The following is a 15,372-nucleotide window of genomic DNA, read 5'->3' on the forward strand; positions in this document are numbered from 1 at the left end:
AACAGTCGCCTTTGGGTGAATTCCTTTCAGATTACCTGGACAGCGCCCAGTGCGCAACAAGAGGGCATCGTGCGTAAAACCGCAAACTTTACCACAAAACAAAAACAACTTTCTGAAACAACTCTGCGCACAAAGTTGGACTCAGTCTCCCATGTGGTGTTTTCTACGGACAGACCGAGAGAAGCAGCAGGGTGCAGCAGACGTGAAGAAGTTTTACCTGAACAGCAAACCGAGCTGCATGCTCCAAGAGTCTCCCGCACGGTCCCGACTCCGCTCACAGATAATAATGATCAGTCCAGTTTAGTTGTCTAATCCGATCTGCGGAGCCCTGAAAGAAACGTGATAAAGTCCTGCGAGGACTTCAGCTCTCTTCTCTCTCTCTCTTCTCTCTCTCTCTCTGTCCCCTTCCTCCTGTCACAGTCACTCCCCGTGATTTCTGGAGAGTGGGAAGAGTTTCGTTTTTTTCTCTTTCAGTGCCGTTCACTCGACAACTTCTTTGGGTTCTTAATATAAACTAGTGTGACGCCTGACAGCGCCAGGGGGGGCACGGGAGAAAGAGAGACAGAGAAGGGGGGGGGGGGGGGGGGGGGGGGGGGACAAAAAATGGACAGATTACACAACTTTCTCACACACTCTCCCTCTCTTTCACACATGAAAAACAACCTCCCCACCCCACCCCCACCCAGCCTAAAACGCGCTCATAACACACACTCACTATGGGCCCTGACTGAGCTATAATAACTCTCAGAGCCGCTTTCTTAGTTGCTCAATCTAACATAAGAATGCCCCATTGTGCTTGGTCACACTGATCAGTAGTAATGATCTAAACACTGTCAGGAACAACCCTGAGCTGGCAGCATCTGCAGCAGCAGCACTTTAAAGGGGAAGTACAAAGAATTATGAGCTTACTGTTGTGCCAACACAAACACTAATTGTTGTCTGACAAAGTTACAGAAACAAATTCCAAGTGGGAGATATATGTGTGTTTTTATTTTGCGTGGACGAAATATGGCTGTTGACTTACTGGAGCAAAAAAAAAAAAGAAAAAAGACTTTTTCTCATAACTGTTTAATCACATTTAAAGACTGTAACCAGACATGCTTCACCAATTTGGAGCTCAGATAAATAGACCCAAGAAACACGGCTCCCCTGAGCACAGATCTCACTCTGTGTGTGTGCATGTGTGTGTGTGTTTGAGAGAGAGAGAGAGCAGGAGCTTTGGTTGGAAGCAGATGTGAAAACTGTATGTTTGGTTGCAGTCCACCAACCTTTCCAGTCGGTACCAGGAGGCGTCTCTAAAGGAGGGGTTACTGCTTATCTCCCCCCCCCCCCACCGGATTATTCAATGAGCTCAGGCCAGAGGTCCATGCACAATTAGGGGCACAGCCAAGAGTTATGAATGAAAAAACAAATACATAAACAAGTTGGTCTTTATGCCACTAAAATGACCAATAAAACAACAAAAAAAAACATGAATATGAGATATATTATTTATCTTGAAATTACACAATTGCGAAAATTCACTGATCCATAGCACATTGTTGTTGTTGTTTTTCTTTTCCACAAAAATGAAAACAGTTCAAACATTAAAGCTGTTGAGAAAATGCTCAGCAAGCTTAGCCAGAGGGTAGCTGCTGCAGGGGCTCTCGGTGAAGTGACATCTGACTCCAAGTCGTGGCTGGAAGTAAATGAAGAAGCAAAGGAACAAGGTGAATACAGGTGTGTCTCTCTATGTGTGTTGGGATACTTAACAGAGCATTATAATTATGAATAACAATGTTAAAAAGATTTTTCTGGTCATTTTCCATTTATTATAAGAGAACTCGCCTTTAGTGAAGATGCATTATGACAGTTACATTTCAATTTCTTTGGTCTCTATAATCAAAGATTTAGGGTCACCTGATCCAGCCCTAACTACATTATCTAAAATAGGAAAGCATAATCTTAAAAGTAGAGAGGGCGTCTGTCTCGCAGGCCTGAAAGCTGAAGGCTCTGCCTCCCATTCTACTCATATGGATATATGTATATATGGATATATGGATATATGGAACCACAAGTAAACCAGCAAACTGCTCTATTGGGGAGATACGGTAGTTTTAGGTCTTTAAAATAAGCTGAGGCCTACATTTGTTCCCAGGGTAAGTAAGATGACACCTGAACTATGATCGCTTCCTAACTCCTTCAATCAATAACTATTGGCAAATACTTGAAATAATGATCTTGATCACTTTTTTCAATATTACTATATTAAGCTTAGCAGTAAATAAGGTAATTAAAATGACGCCATTATATATTGCACATAGCAAGTACTTTTACTTTAGGTACTTTAATATATTTTGAAAGTAATACTTCTGTACTTTAACAGAGGATATGAATGCAGGATTTTTGCTGTAACAGAGTATTTTGACAGTCAGCTGTGTGGTGGAGGTGGACTGGGTGGGTGGTCCACCAGCTGTTAGGTTGGTGGTTTGTTTCTCCTGCAATTCCTGCAAGTCTAACTATCCTTGGGCGAGATCCTGAACATCAGATTGCTCCAGATGCCTCCATTAGTGTGTGTGTGATTGTGTGTTAGCTTAAAAAACACTATATGTGTAGAATAAGTGTGCACTGCTGTGTATGTGAATGACTGGGTAAATGGAGTTTGCTGCGTAAAGTCCAGTCTATTTTTCGTCAAAGATTTCAGTAGTTGTACCACCAATTCAACTTCATTACTGTAACCTCTACTTCACAATAACAAGAGTCTAAGGTACTTAAATTCTAAGTAAAGATGATCAAACAATAGTCAAACAATCACGTCATCCACACTGAGGGAGGACTTGGCAAACGTGGGGGGTAAGAATTCCCTTCAAAGAACACAACCAGGGTCAGGGAGGGGCAGGAATCTGTCTCAACCAGCTGGGGATGAAGGGCACAGAGAGACGTTAGCATTATTCATTAAACATGCTAATAAACAAAAAGTAAAAAGCAACTTTCAGATTCACGTCCAGGGCCACTTTTAATGTTTTATGGCGCAGTGCACTGCAAAAGAGCCTGAAAATCATACCCGATGTTTACTTCTCCAACTTGCAAAGGTGTATTTACTTCTGATTGGACTTTCTGATTTCCCACAAGGAAAAATGTGTTTAAATGTGTCACCATATTTAAAAAACAAAACAAAACATCCTGGTTGGTTTGGTTTTCTAAAACAGAACACACCAAGCAGCCAAGCAGCTCACAGGGTGACAGTGGGAGTAAAGAGTGTCATTTAGATCACATGCAGAGGGTGTATATATACAAACACAGCTATTACTTCTTTAGTTGCATGGAAAAGAACTGGTAGTCATCTGCTGTCTATTAACATTGACAAATTTAATAACAGTAGGGAGAGACATTGTTTTTCCTCATGTGCTGCACAAAAAGAAATAAGAAAGAATGAGTGTCACAAACAAGAAAATGGGCTTTCATTCTGTTTATTCTTTCATCGCTTATTCTCTTAAATAAGATTTAATGTATGAACAATATCTAAGGCACGAAAGCATTAAAATTATGAGTTTGTTTTGTGTTCTTTATTTTTGGGCTGTGCATTCTTTCTTTTTTTTAAAGATATGTGCTCGATCCGTGGATCTGGTTTACGTTATTAGCTGGTGTCATGCCCCTTGAGGGCTGGGCATAGCTGCATGACACATTAATAAAAAACATAATCTCCTCACCACTGAAAATAGTGAGGCGGGGAAAGTTCAGAGCATGTGAAGAGTAAAGATGAGAGGAGGATCAGCTCGGAGAAAAAGCAGAGCATGAGAGGACAGTGGGAGGAAAGAGGAATGATGGAGATTCGTTTTCTAGTGTGTCTCCTGGAGATCAGAGCCCAGAGAGCCAACATCAAGCCCCCTGCTACTTGTAAGACATTATCTCACTCAAGGTCCCTTCTGATCCAGCTCTTGAACCTCCTCATTAACATTTCCCACCCTGCTACCCTGAGGCAAAGAGCCCACACGGTGTAAACGAGAGCGGGAAAGGAGGGCGTGCATGTGAGTTATAGTTGGACACGCTGCTTTTCTTGGCAACAATGTGGACACGGCAATGGTGATGGAGATTAGCGACTTCAAAGCCCGCTAAGAGCAGATGACCGAAGACTAAACAACATTACAGACAGGGCTTAAGATCTGATCTGTCAAAATAAAAAACAAGTTCATGTAAAATCAAGAAATGCGCGGGTGCAGTGGGTGAATACAGGGACACACACACTCTATACGTACATCGTGTGTGTGTGTTTTTTGTGTGTTATTAGTGTAAAGGATATCTCTGTACTTCTAAGCACCATGTCTATCAGTAACTACAATTAGCCAGAGGTCATTGCCATGGCTACCACTGGCCCGTGACCACTTATAGCCCTCTTTGCCCCCCCTTCCGTTGCCCCCTATCTATGTCTTTCTTCTCCTTCCTTCCCTATCTATCTTTCTCTGGATCCTTGAGAAGCAATAACTTACATGCCGGCCTGTCGACACGCACCACCAACCGCAGGACCCTGATTAGCAAAATGTCTCTCTCAACTAGTCACCACAGCACAGAGATAATGTGTGTTTGTGTGTGTGTGTGTTTGTGTGTGTGCATGTGTCCGGGGAGGTCTATATGTAGCAGCAGATCTGTTATTTGTCTCGGCTGGCTGATCTGAGTAATAGCACTGCAGATCAGAGTAGCGGGGCCCTGTGGGAGTGATAAATCACTTGAAAAACTTCTAGTATGTACACACACCCTGAGTCCAAAAAACACACACGCCTCAGCCTCGGGCACAGGAACAGTAGGCCCGCGACCATTTCGCTGTTACGGTTAATGAGGGCTCCGGGCTTCTTCAGGTCAGCAGACGGGTTGGGCCTCGGGGCTGGACCGCTGTGTGCTAAAGGTGGCAGCAGGGCGGAGAGATGATAGAGACGGAAGCGGGGGAAGGATCAGTCCTGCAACACTCTTCCAGTAATGATAACAAAGAGCTCATTTCACATTCAGCCACTGACCTACAGAAGAGTCAGCGCTGAAACACGCTTCAACAAAGATGTATGTAGGCACCTCTGCGTGGGGAGGAGGGAGAAGTTTCATCTGTTGGTTCATCCAAGCTGAAATAAATCAGCAGTTATCGGATGTACTGGCATGAAATTATAAAACTTTCATGGTGCACAGAGGATGAATCCTGCACTGAGCCGAGCCTCTTTGCTCCAACACAGCGCTGCTCAAACTTTTTCTACTTGTTCCACTTAAAGGCTGAAAAAGGTCATCAACAGTGAAAAAACTTTATTGAAACAAAAATCAGCATGCTGTTTGTTTTCCCCACATAAGTCATAAATATTCTGTTGGTTTCCCTCTGCATGCCCCACCTCCAGACGCTCTGTGCCTCCTCAAAGGTGACCTCCTCACAGTTTTCACACATGACCTTTGGATAATATCCAAAGTTATGCATGCAGCATGCAGCAGTGTTTTCACTACCAGGTTGACCAGATGACCCTCTTTATGTGGGACTGCACTTCATTGATGAACTGTCACAAGCTTTTCTGCTTTTTCTTCAATATGATGGAAACTACCACAAAAAATGAAGCAGCGCTATATTCTGAGAAATATTGTTTTTATCTTTTTTTCACGGGAGTTATTTTTGAATTCCACACCAGGACATTTCTGTTAAAGTATGTCTGTGTCATTATGTGTCAAAGTGCTAAAATTGTCAGATATGGCTCAAAAAAGATATGCCAATCTGCAGCACACAGAAACCCAAAAAACTGCTACCAGACAGAGAAGCAGCTGAAATAACAGTGAAATAAAATCCAGACATTCAGGCTACCTCTCAGTAGTTGTCCCACACAAACACATGTAGTTTGTTGGGATCTGGTCACTCTTCTGACTGCTCCATTTAAGGATGTTGCCTAAGCAGAGCTGGCAGCAGGCAGGTAAACCCACTCACTCACTGTGAACTCACAGGACACGTACCACATGTGCACAGCTGGACATCACATGGACTTATAGAGAGTTGAGAGGAAAATGAAAATGTAATAATCATTGGGACTGTGTCAGATTTGAGTAAAACAATTCTCAGATGGACACATGCGTTGGTATGGAAGGTTGCTTCTATCACTGAAATAAAAAAATCCACTTCCTGATTGGTGAAGCAAAGTCAAAATTTTGAGTTATTTCAAAATTTTGAGGAATTTTCTCTAAAGCTTGAGTTGAAATTTTGACACAACAACTCAGAATTTTGAGTTATGGACAGAAAAAGTTACATTTTTCTGTTTTGTTTTTTTCAGCGGAGGAAACAAGCTTCCACACATTGGCACAAATTTTGGTGGATGCATCAGGGTTGCTGAAAGATAATGTCTGCCGCTCCAATATTTTTACACAAGTTTTGCCAGAACAGATTTCTCTAGGCGTCACATAAATGAAGATTATGATGAAGATCATCATGCTTGTGTAATGTGTAATGTAGTATTTGGACTTTGTGAACTTAGCCCAATATATCCTCCTGAGAAGCAGCCTATTCATTTATGTCCTCTGTAACGGACATTTGTTTTTGATCTGTCTTTTGACTTATTTGAGCTACTAAGTCCAAATACTAAATAGAAGACATCCTGGGCTTTCTACTGATATCTCGTGTGTTTGGGTGGCCTCTTTTAGCACCAAGGATGGAGGAAATCACAAAAAAGGAAAAACAGGAAAAACAACAATGTTTTGAACTGACAGTTAAACAGAACGTTGAGGTTTTGGGTAACCTGTAAGCTCTTTCTCTGCTCTGGTTTGCAAACATGTCTACACGTAACTTTGCAGAAGTATTGCCTCAGCCTTAGTCTTCTATAGTTCACACTGGAGTGAGTGTGCACATCAATAGTTTAACATGATCTGCACATATAAAAAAAAATGGGGTTGCATCAGCAGCAAACATAAAAGCAAACAAAGAGCGAAAGCTATGAAAGTTTAATTTGAAAAAGGCTTTTCGTTTCTTTTTTTTTTTTTCTTTTTTTTTTTTTAAATGACATCAGAAACAGCAGTATGCGACATTACGTGATGGCAGAGCTTCAGTTCATCCTTTGTCTTTTTTTTTTTTTTTTTTTTTTTTTTTTTTTAATAAATAGGACAGGGGGAATGAATGAGAGAAAGAGGGGGAGAGAAAGAAAGAAAACCAAAGGGGAGAAGAGACGGTGAGAAGGGGGGGGAAGAGAGAGAGAAAAAAAAAAAAGAACTCCTGGGTCACCTGTATGGAGAAAAAAAAAACAAACAAACAAAAAAAACAAACAGAGGAGACAGCAAACAACAAAGAGCAACATAATAATAGAGAAAACAAAGCACCATCACAATAAACTAGCTAGTCATAGATATCAATATTTACTAAATAATAAACGATATTGTGCAGCACGCAAGATAGACAGCGCACAGTGTGCTTTGAGGCAGCAGCCAAGAAAGCTTTAGTCCGCGTCTGTGAATACCCATGTGTGCATACCTGTGTGGATCAGCATGCTTGCATTCCAAAGGTTTCTCCATGTAATGATCTGCTAGGGAGTGTGGGGGGGCCACAGCCCCGTCCTCCAGGGTGTGAAGCGGGTATGGAGGAGATCAAAACTCCAGACATCCAGAGGCCCCCAGAACACAAGAGACCATGGAAGACCAACAGAGGGGCAGCCGCGCCACTGTTCCAGTAAGAGCTGAGGAGAGTCCCAGATGAGGGCTCGCCCAGCAGCCGCGGAGCAGAAGTCAGGGGGAGTTGCAGTGACGCGCCCGTGAGCTCCGCCGGCCCCCAGCTGTGCCTGAGTGACCGAGCCCCAGGCCGAGAGGCCGGGGGCACCCCACCTCCAAAGGGGCCCGAGCGGGCCCCAGGCCCCAGGCCCCGACAAGCGGCCGCCAAGGAGTGAGCCGGTGTGTACCCGGACGCCCACCCCCAGACACAAAGAACCACCAATACACCGACACCTGAGGGAGTCCGCCACCGGCAGGGGAAGTGGTGGTGGGTGGAGATAGGCCTCCAAACCTTGGAGGGCCTGAGGTGTCCCCAGAGAGGTGGCGTCTGATACCCAACCTGACATATAGACACAGACATACAGGCACACACAGACACAAACATCCATTCCCACCCTCATGCTCTCATATGCACTCACTCCACACTCAACCAACGTGGAGACAGACATAAAGAGACGCTGTACACACAATCACACTCCCCAAGCGTACTCTACAAACCGGGTCTAGGTACCCTTGCCCCTGGAGGGGGGAATTGCACCCAGACCCAGGTGGTGTTACCCTTTTCCCTGCGGTGGGGAGAGGCAGACCACCCCGACTCCGCAGCAGCAGGGAGGCCCCACACCCCAGACCGCAGTCGGACGGCCAACTCCTCCTACTAGCCCTCCCGCTCCAGCAGGCCGCAGAGAATGGGGGTGGGAGAAGACTCCAAACCTCCCTCCACCCGCTCATTGTAGTGTTGATGCATATGTGTTCTAAGGTGCAATTAAAACCCAGGAGGGCATGGAGCTACCTGCCAAGGAGCAGCAGGTAAGCGCATAGTCCCTCCTGCTAGCCCTCAATGACTAAGTGTATTTAAAATTGAGAGGTGGGCAACGACGTCAGGGGTGAGGTATACACCCTGATGGTGATTGGACTCCGTGATTGTGCCCACCCCCAAGATCCTATATGTATGTGTAATGAGAGTGTGAATAATGTGAATGTCTAAGTTGTGGGATAAAATTGAGGCAGAGGCAGCCAGAAGGGGACAGGGGGAGGGGGGTAGCCTCCTCTGCACCCTGGTGACATACCCCCACTCCAAGGCCCTGCATGTGTGTGAGTGTGCACATCAATAGTTTAACATGATCTGCACATATAAAAAAAAATGGGGTTGCATCAGCAGCAAACATAAAAGCAAACAAAGAGCGAAAGCTATGAAAGTTTAATTTGAAAAAGGCTTTTCGTTTCTTGATCTCTCCGCTGCAGTCGGCTGGAGCACATATGAGCATCACATGAAAGCGTGTTGGCACGTACCGTCGCGAATACCTTCACATGATGCCCATGCATGTTTGCACACTCTCAGATGAGGCAGCACGTTCTAGGCTCAAGGCAAAAGCATGCAGTTGAACAGTTGAACATACAGCACAGGCAGGTGTTGAAACCCAAAGTAGCTTTAAAGTGAGACAGAGAGAGCTTCACGGGCAGCTGAGAAGGGGAGGAGGCCTGACCTAACAGTACCGACAGCCTGAGAAGCCTGGAGAGAGAAGAGAGAGGGAGAGGGAGAGAGAAAATGACAGACAGGGACACAAAGGGGGCGAAAAGAAAAGCAGCAGCAGAAAAGACATGAAAGGGAATGTCAGAGAAAGAGGTAATGGCAGATTAGACGGGAACTGAGCAAGTGTAAAGGATACTGAAAGAAAAAGAAAGCAGGAAGGGGGAGTGATTTGTCTGGCTCAGATGGAGTCAATATTTGCTCCATTCCACCAATCCTGTGCCAGAGTCTGGATCAAAGCGGGACTGGTGCTCTGAAAAGGGCGCAAAGAGCCAGAGGAGAAAAATCGACTGACATCTTTACAGTCTACTTTGGATGACGCTGAGAGAGCCACGAGAGATACTATTTCACTAAAAGTATTTCAGCTTGAAATTGATTTCTGAGAAACTGCAAGCACAGCTCCTCAGTACACCTCAAAGAGGAAGACTTTATTGCCAAGGCAGTGAAGAGGAGGCAGTGAGGTGGGGGTGTACGGTAGAGAGGGAAATAAGGCCGTCTATGGGAGGAGTGCTCTAATGACGATTTCCAGGGGTCGCTGGCGAGACAAGCACACGAGAGGGAGAGGTCAGCTCAGTCGGGGCCTAATTGGCTGACGAAACTGCTGAAATAACCTTGTTCCAATTATTCAAACAAAGAGCAATTGTTGCTCATTCAGAGAAGCCACTGGGCCACCTACAGTATATACGCATAATCACAACAAACAGCACGATTCATGGTATGTGTCAGGAGGCACGTATGGTACAGCTCGGGCATGTTGGGGTCAGAAGACACAGAGAGAATAAGTAGTATAAGGGTAATAAGCTCTTCTATGTGTTTACGGTCGATTGGTTAAAGAATGTATCACAGCCTGTGCGTCAATTAACTGCTGCTGCTGCTGATGAATTCCTGTATTGTTCTTTTATGGAGATCTGGAGCACTGATGAGAGACCCTGCTCACATCAGATGAGAATAATGTTCGGTCGCTGCTGTACATTTAAAGGACAAAAGTTAACTCACTTTGCTGGTCTGTAAGGACGAGCTGCTGCACTCACGCTTTGAATTCACTCAGCTGGGACACTTCTGGAAACTTAAAACCGACTATTTTGGAATCGCTGCTGTTTGAGAACTTGATAGGCTCTGTTCGCTGCCCGGGTTCTGGTCTTATCAATCATTCCCTGTCCTTACATGATTTGTCACGCCTGATCACATGACTCTTTTCCAAAAGAAAACATGCCTCAGACTTGGCAGTGGTTAATTCAAAAGGTTTCACTGACGTTGTCTGTGCCAGCGATTCCCAGACAAGAGCACTTTACATGAAAAGATTCGCTTAACTGATTTAAAAAAAACAAACTAGGAATTACAGTTTCTTCAGATTCAGAAAACTAGAAAAAGAGAAGTATAACAAGTTGTTTCAGAGGAGATAAAGATGTTCCATCCATCCATCCATCTTCTTCTTCTGCTTATCCAGTCTGGGGTCACGGGGAGCCTGGTGACTATCCCAGCTACATAGGCCGAGAGGTGAGGTACACACTGGACAGGTCACCACTCTGTCAAAGGCTAACACAGAGACAGACAACCATTCATGCTCACAATCACACCTCCACTCAGTTTACTCACCTATAAACCTAACCCCATGAATGTCATTGAGAGGAAGCTGGACTACCTGGGAAGGCTCAAGGATGTTGATTGTCAGGAATCAAACATTTTTCACAAACAAAAGTATGAAAATAATGAGCTACACAAAGCTCCTAGCAAAATCCAGAAAACTAGATTAAACTCAAGGAAATAACCTCACAGAGGCACATGAAAAAAAGGAAAAGCGGGGCATGTACAATCTGGGGAGGTTAGCAAACAGCCCTGTGCACACAGTAAACTGACAGGACTTTATACTAACACACAAACACAAACAGGACTGACTCAGGAGGAGAAACAGGAGGGATGAAGGCAAAGGTGAAAGCAATTAAACACAACGGAGTCTGATAAGTGTAGGGGAGAAAATCCCTTTGGAGGAAGGAAAATGCAGGAAGTGAAACTATAACGAGAAGAGAACCAACCTTCAAAGTAAAACAGGAAGTGACAAAGTGACACTGAGATCATAGGTTTACACTTACTTCCAGACTCACAACAAAACCAGCAAATTTAACAGACCAAAACAGCTCAAATACAACACAACAACCTCATATCAGCCATTTAGATCAGCGGTGTCAAAAATAAGGTCCAGGGTCTAGATTACGCTTAACAGTTTTGGAAAATGTGGAGGAGGGCACAGATTTTAAACTTTTAACTGGATTTTCATAGGTTTTATGGTTCTTTTGAGGATTTTTGGATGCATCTTGGACACATCATCAGTGATGTCATCAGGTCTGGGGTCATTGGGTGTTTTAACATCAGACACCCTCGGCCAGGCGACCCAGTCAGGGGGACCTTGATGTCTTTTCTGCTGCATGTGTGGTGTTCTTGATGGCTCTAAGGTTTTGGAAATTTCTATCTGTCTCTATCAGTGCCACGTAGAGAGGCTGGCCTGCAAAGCATCTGGATAACACTGGGTCTTCCCTGGTTCAGCAATCAGCCATAAGCCCCCCATACCTCGCCTTCTTGCTCTTAAAAGCCTCCTCCAGACGGTCTTCCTGGGGGGACAGTCAATTCCAGAAGGACCACTTGTCCTGTAATTTCTGACACCAGGACCATGTCGGACCTGAGTGAGGTCTCTGTGATGATGTCTGGGAATTTGAGCTGCTTCCCAAGGTCAACCTTCAGCTGCCAATTCCATGCTGTTGCCAGGAGCCGACCTATATAATACATAATCCTACATAATCCTACATAATCCCTGTCCCCAAGAAACCTAGGATCACTGGACTAAATGACTACAGACCCGTGGCTCTGACATCTGTGGTCATGAAGTCATTTGAGCGCCTAGTTCTCTCCCATCTCAAGACCCTCACGGCCCCCCTCCTGGACCCCCTGCAGTTTGCATATAGAGCCAACAGGTCTGTAGACGACGCCATCAACATGGCCCTACACTTCATCCTGCAGCATCTGGACTCCCCAGGAACCTACGCCAGGATCCTGTTTGTGGACTTCAGCTCTGCCTTCAACACCATCCTTCCAGACCATCTCCGAGGCAAGCTTTCCCAGATGAATGTGCCTGATCCCATCTGCCGGTGGATCACTGACTTCCTGACGGACAGGAAGCAGCACGTGAGGCTGGGAAAGAATGTCTCGGACTCCCGGACCATCAGCACCGGCTCCCCTCAGGGCTGTGTTCTTTCTCCTCTGCTCTTCTCCCTGTACACCAACTGCTGCACCTCCACCCACCAGTCTGTCAAGCTAATCAAGTTCGCAGATGACACCACCGTTATTGGACTCATCTCGGACGGGGATGAGTCTGCCTACAGGAGGGAGGTTGAACGTCTGGTGTCTTGGTGCAGCCACAACAACCTGGTGCTGAATGCCCAGAAGACAGTGGAGATTATTGTGGACTTCAGGAAGCACACAGCCCCACTCCCCCCCATCATCCTGACTGACACCCCCATCACCTCTGTGGACTCATTCCGCTTCCTGGGTACCACCATCACCCAGGACCTGAAGTGGGAGCCCACCATCACCTCCGTCATCAAGAAAGCCCAGCAGAGGATGTACTTCCTGAGGCAGCTGAAGAAATTCAACCTGCCAACACGGACGATGATGCAATTCTACACTGCAATCATCGAGTCCATCCTCACCTCCTCCATCACCGTGTGGTACGCTGGAGCCACTATCAGGGACAAACAGAGACTGCAGCGTGTTGTGCGCTCTGCTGAGAAGGTGATTGGCTGCAGACTCCCATCTCTGCAGGACCTGTACACCTCCAGGACACTGCGGCGTGCAGCCCGGATCTCAGCTGACCCTTCTCACCCTGGACACAGTCTGTTTGACCTGCTCCCCTCAGGCAGGAGGCTCCGGTCCATTCGCACCAGAACCTCTCGCCACAAGAACAGTTTCTTCCCCTCTGCTGTTGGACACATGAACAATAACCACATGATTGTCCCCGCCACTAACATATGACCCTACGCTGTGTCACTGCATCATTTCATGTTTGGCACTGATCACCACCTGCACTCATGTATATATCTTTCTACGTAGCACTCTTAATTCTTATTCTCATGTATATATCTCATGTATATCTCATGCACATATCTTTCTTTCTACATAGCACTTTAATTCTTATTGTCTGCACTGAAGCACCGCAGCAATTTCCTAATGTTGTAAACCTCAACATCTGGCAATAAACCCATTCTGATTCTGATTCTGATTCTGATTCTGATTATATGCTGCTGAGGCTTTTGCCCAGCCCTGACAAAGATGATGGTTTGTAGGATGTCTTGTAGGTTGTTGCTGCCTGCTGTGAGCTATCCCCGTGCTGATGACATCTGCTGTCACTCTCAGCACCTGGTCATGGAGCCAGTGACAGCAGCCTTCTCCCAGTGCTATAGGGGTGCAGTGGGTGCAGATCGGATTGATGGGAAGAAAGTCGTAGACTGACTGAATCAGGAAACTTATCTGGTGGGGATCAAATCATATCCAGGTCCAACATCTATTTCCATGGTATCCATGCTCCTTGTCGCCGTATCCCTAATGACCTGCAATAGTGGCCTTCTTCAACCCCTACACGAACCTCTTCTTGGAGAAGCTGGCATCCTTCTTGCCCTTGGGCCTTGCTATAAAGAGGCCAAGGAAAGTTTCTAAACCCTGCTCACCCTGATGCCACTTTTACCACCGACTCGCTGTGCTCCAGCCAGAATTAGGCCTCACATGCCTTCCACTTCCTCCATGTTCTGACCTCGATGCCTGCTGCAGAGACTTTATTGTAGCTGGAGTTGCTGGAGTCCCTGTACAAAATCACTTACTTGGCCCGGGTGACCATGAATTCTGATTACTGAAAGAGGGAGTTGCCGCTTGTTCTTGCTGCTATAAAGTCCAATACTGCTGAGACTTCAGGGTAGTTACAACCACCAGCGCAGGTAGTGGCTAATCCTTCTGAGTGGAGCCTCATAGACCTGCTGTGGTCAGACAAGTTGAGGCAAGATGCCATGCAGGTAAATTTTAAACTTTAAACTTTCCTGGCAGCCCTGATTTATCCTGCTAAGGGCCAGTTGCCCAGCTCACTGTTGGTCACTTGGAAAGCTGCAGTGTCCTTCAGGGTGCTATCAAACATCCTGCCAAGGTTCTTGACAGGCTTCTCTGTGACTGATGGAATCGGGATGCCTCCCACACTAAAGCAGAACTTGTCAGTCACCTTCCCCTTCCTCATTACTAATGCTCTAGGCTTGGCAGGCTTGAAATCCATCTGTGACCAGTTGATGAGTTCTTCGAGTCCTTGGAGCATCCACCTACCCCCGGTGACCTGGTGAGGTCATCCATAAATGCTCTTATAGGGGGCTTTACAACTTTTTTCTACAGATAAATGCCTCCCTCATGGCTATTCATACTACACATAAGGCTCAATTAAGAGCACATGTGACTGAAACATTCAGGTTCTCCCTTTAAATACTGCTTGAATGCAAACTTTATTAAAATGACCTAAATACTGACTGTTCCGCTGTAAGAAATTACTATTTAAAGTGTATATTTTGTTAAATCTAATTGAATTAACCCATTACAAACAGCCTTGTGTCAGTTAAGGGACCCTGACATTTGTAGGAAGCACACCCTGTGTAAGTGGAGTTCAAAAATACATCAACATAGATTTAGAGTCTACAGTGATGCTCTGTGAGGCAGTGTTTCAAGCTCACTGCTAAAGTCAAACATGCCTATATGCCAAAAATCTGGGTGCAGTTTGCAGGAGTGGATGGAGTTATCCCCCCTTCACCCTACCCTCCAACTGGTTTTGATATCTGTGCCTCTGCTAAATTATTTTTATCCCTGATAAAACTGATCTTACACTGCTGCTAGCGTGTTACTGACCATTTCTGTTTGGCACATCAACATATATATGTGCAAATCTACATGTAAAGACAAGATTCAAAGGTCTGAAACAGGTTCTTGGTCAAGACAGTTAAAAAAGGTACTGACTTATGACTTCTGTTTTCAAAACTTGAGTTTGATGTTTTGGTCAATATAAGTATCTTTAAATAAAACCAAGCTATAGAAACTAAACGTGTTGTATACCAGGCTGTAAACACTGTTATTTCTGCTGTAGATTT

General features: G+C 45.3%; 1 protein-coding gene across 1 annotated transcript in view; it reads right to left on the reverse strand.

Moving 5' to 3' along the window:
• The window catches only part of adamtsl4 (ADAMTS-like 4), a 41,385-nt gene extending 40,883 nt beyond the window's left edge, over window positions 1–502 (reverse strand). The window contains exon 1 of the mRNA XM_085366510.1: window positions 218–502. Within this exon, the coding sequence (XP_085222636.1) occupies window positions 218–240 (23 nt within the window). The 5' untranslated portion in view covers window positions 241–502. The remainder of the gene's footprint in view (window positions 1–217) is intronic.
• Between the last annotated feature and the right edge of the window lie 14,870 nt (window positions 503–15,372).

This window comes from Diplotaxodon limnothrissa, linkage group LG11 (genome assembly GCF_057381915.1).
Source record: "Diplotaxodon limnothrissa isolate DT_005_m linkage group LG11, D_limnothrissa_male_GT1.1, whole genome shotgun sequence".
Classification (NCBI taxonomy): domain Eukaryota; kingdom Metazoa; phylum Chordata; class Actinopteri; order Cichliformes; family Cichlidae; genus Diplotaxodon; species Diplotaxodon limnothrissa.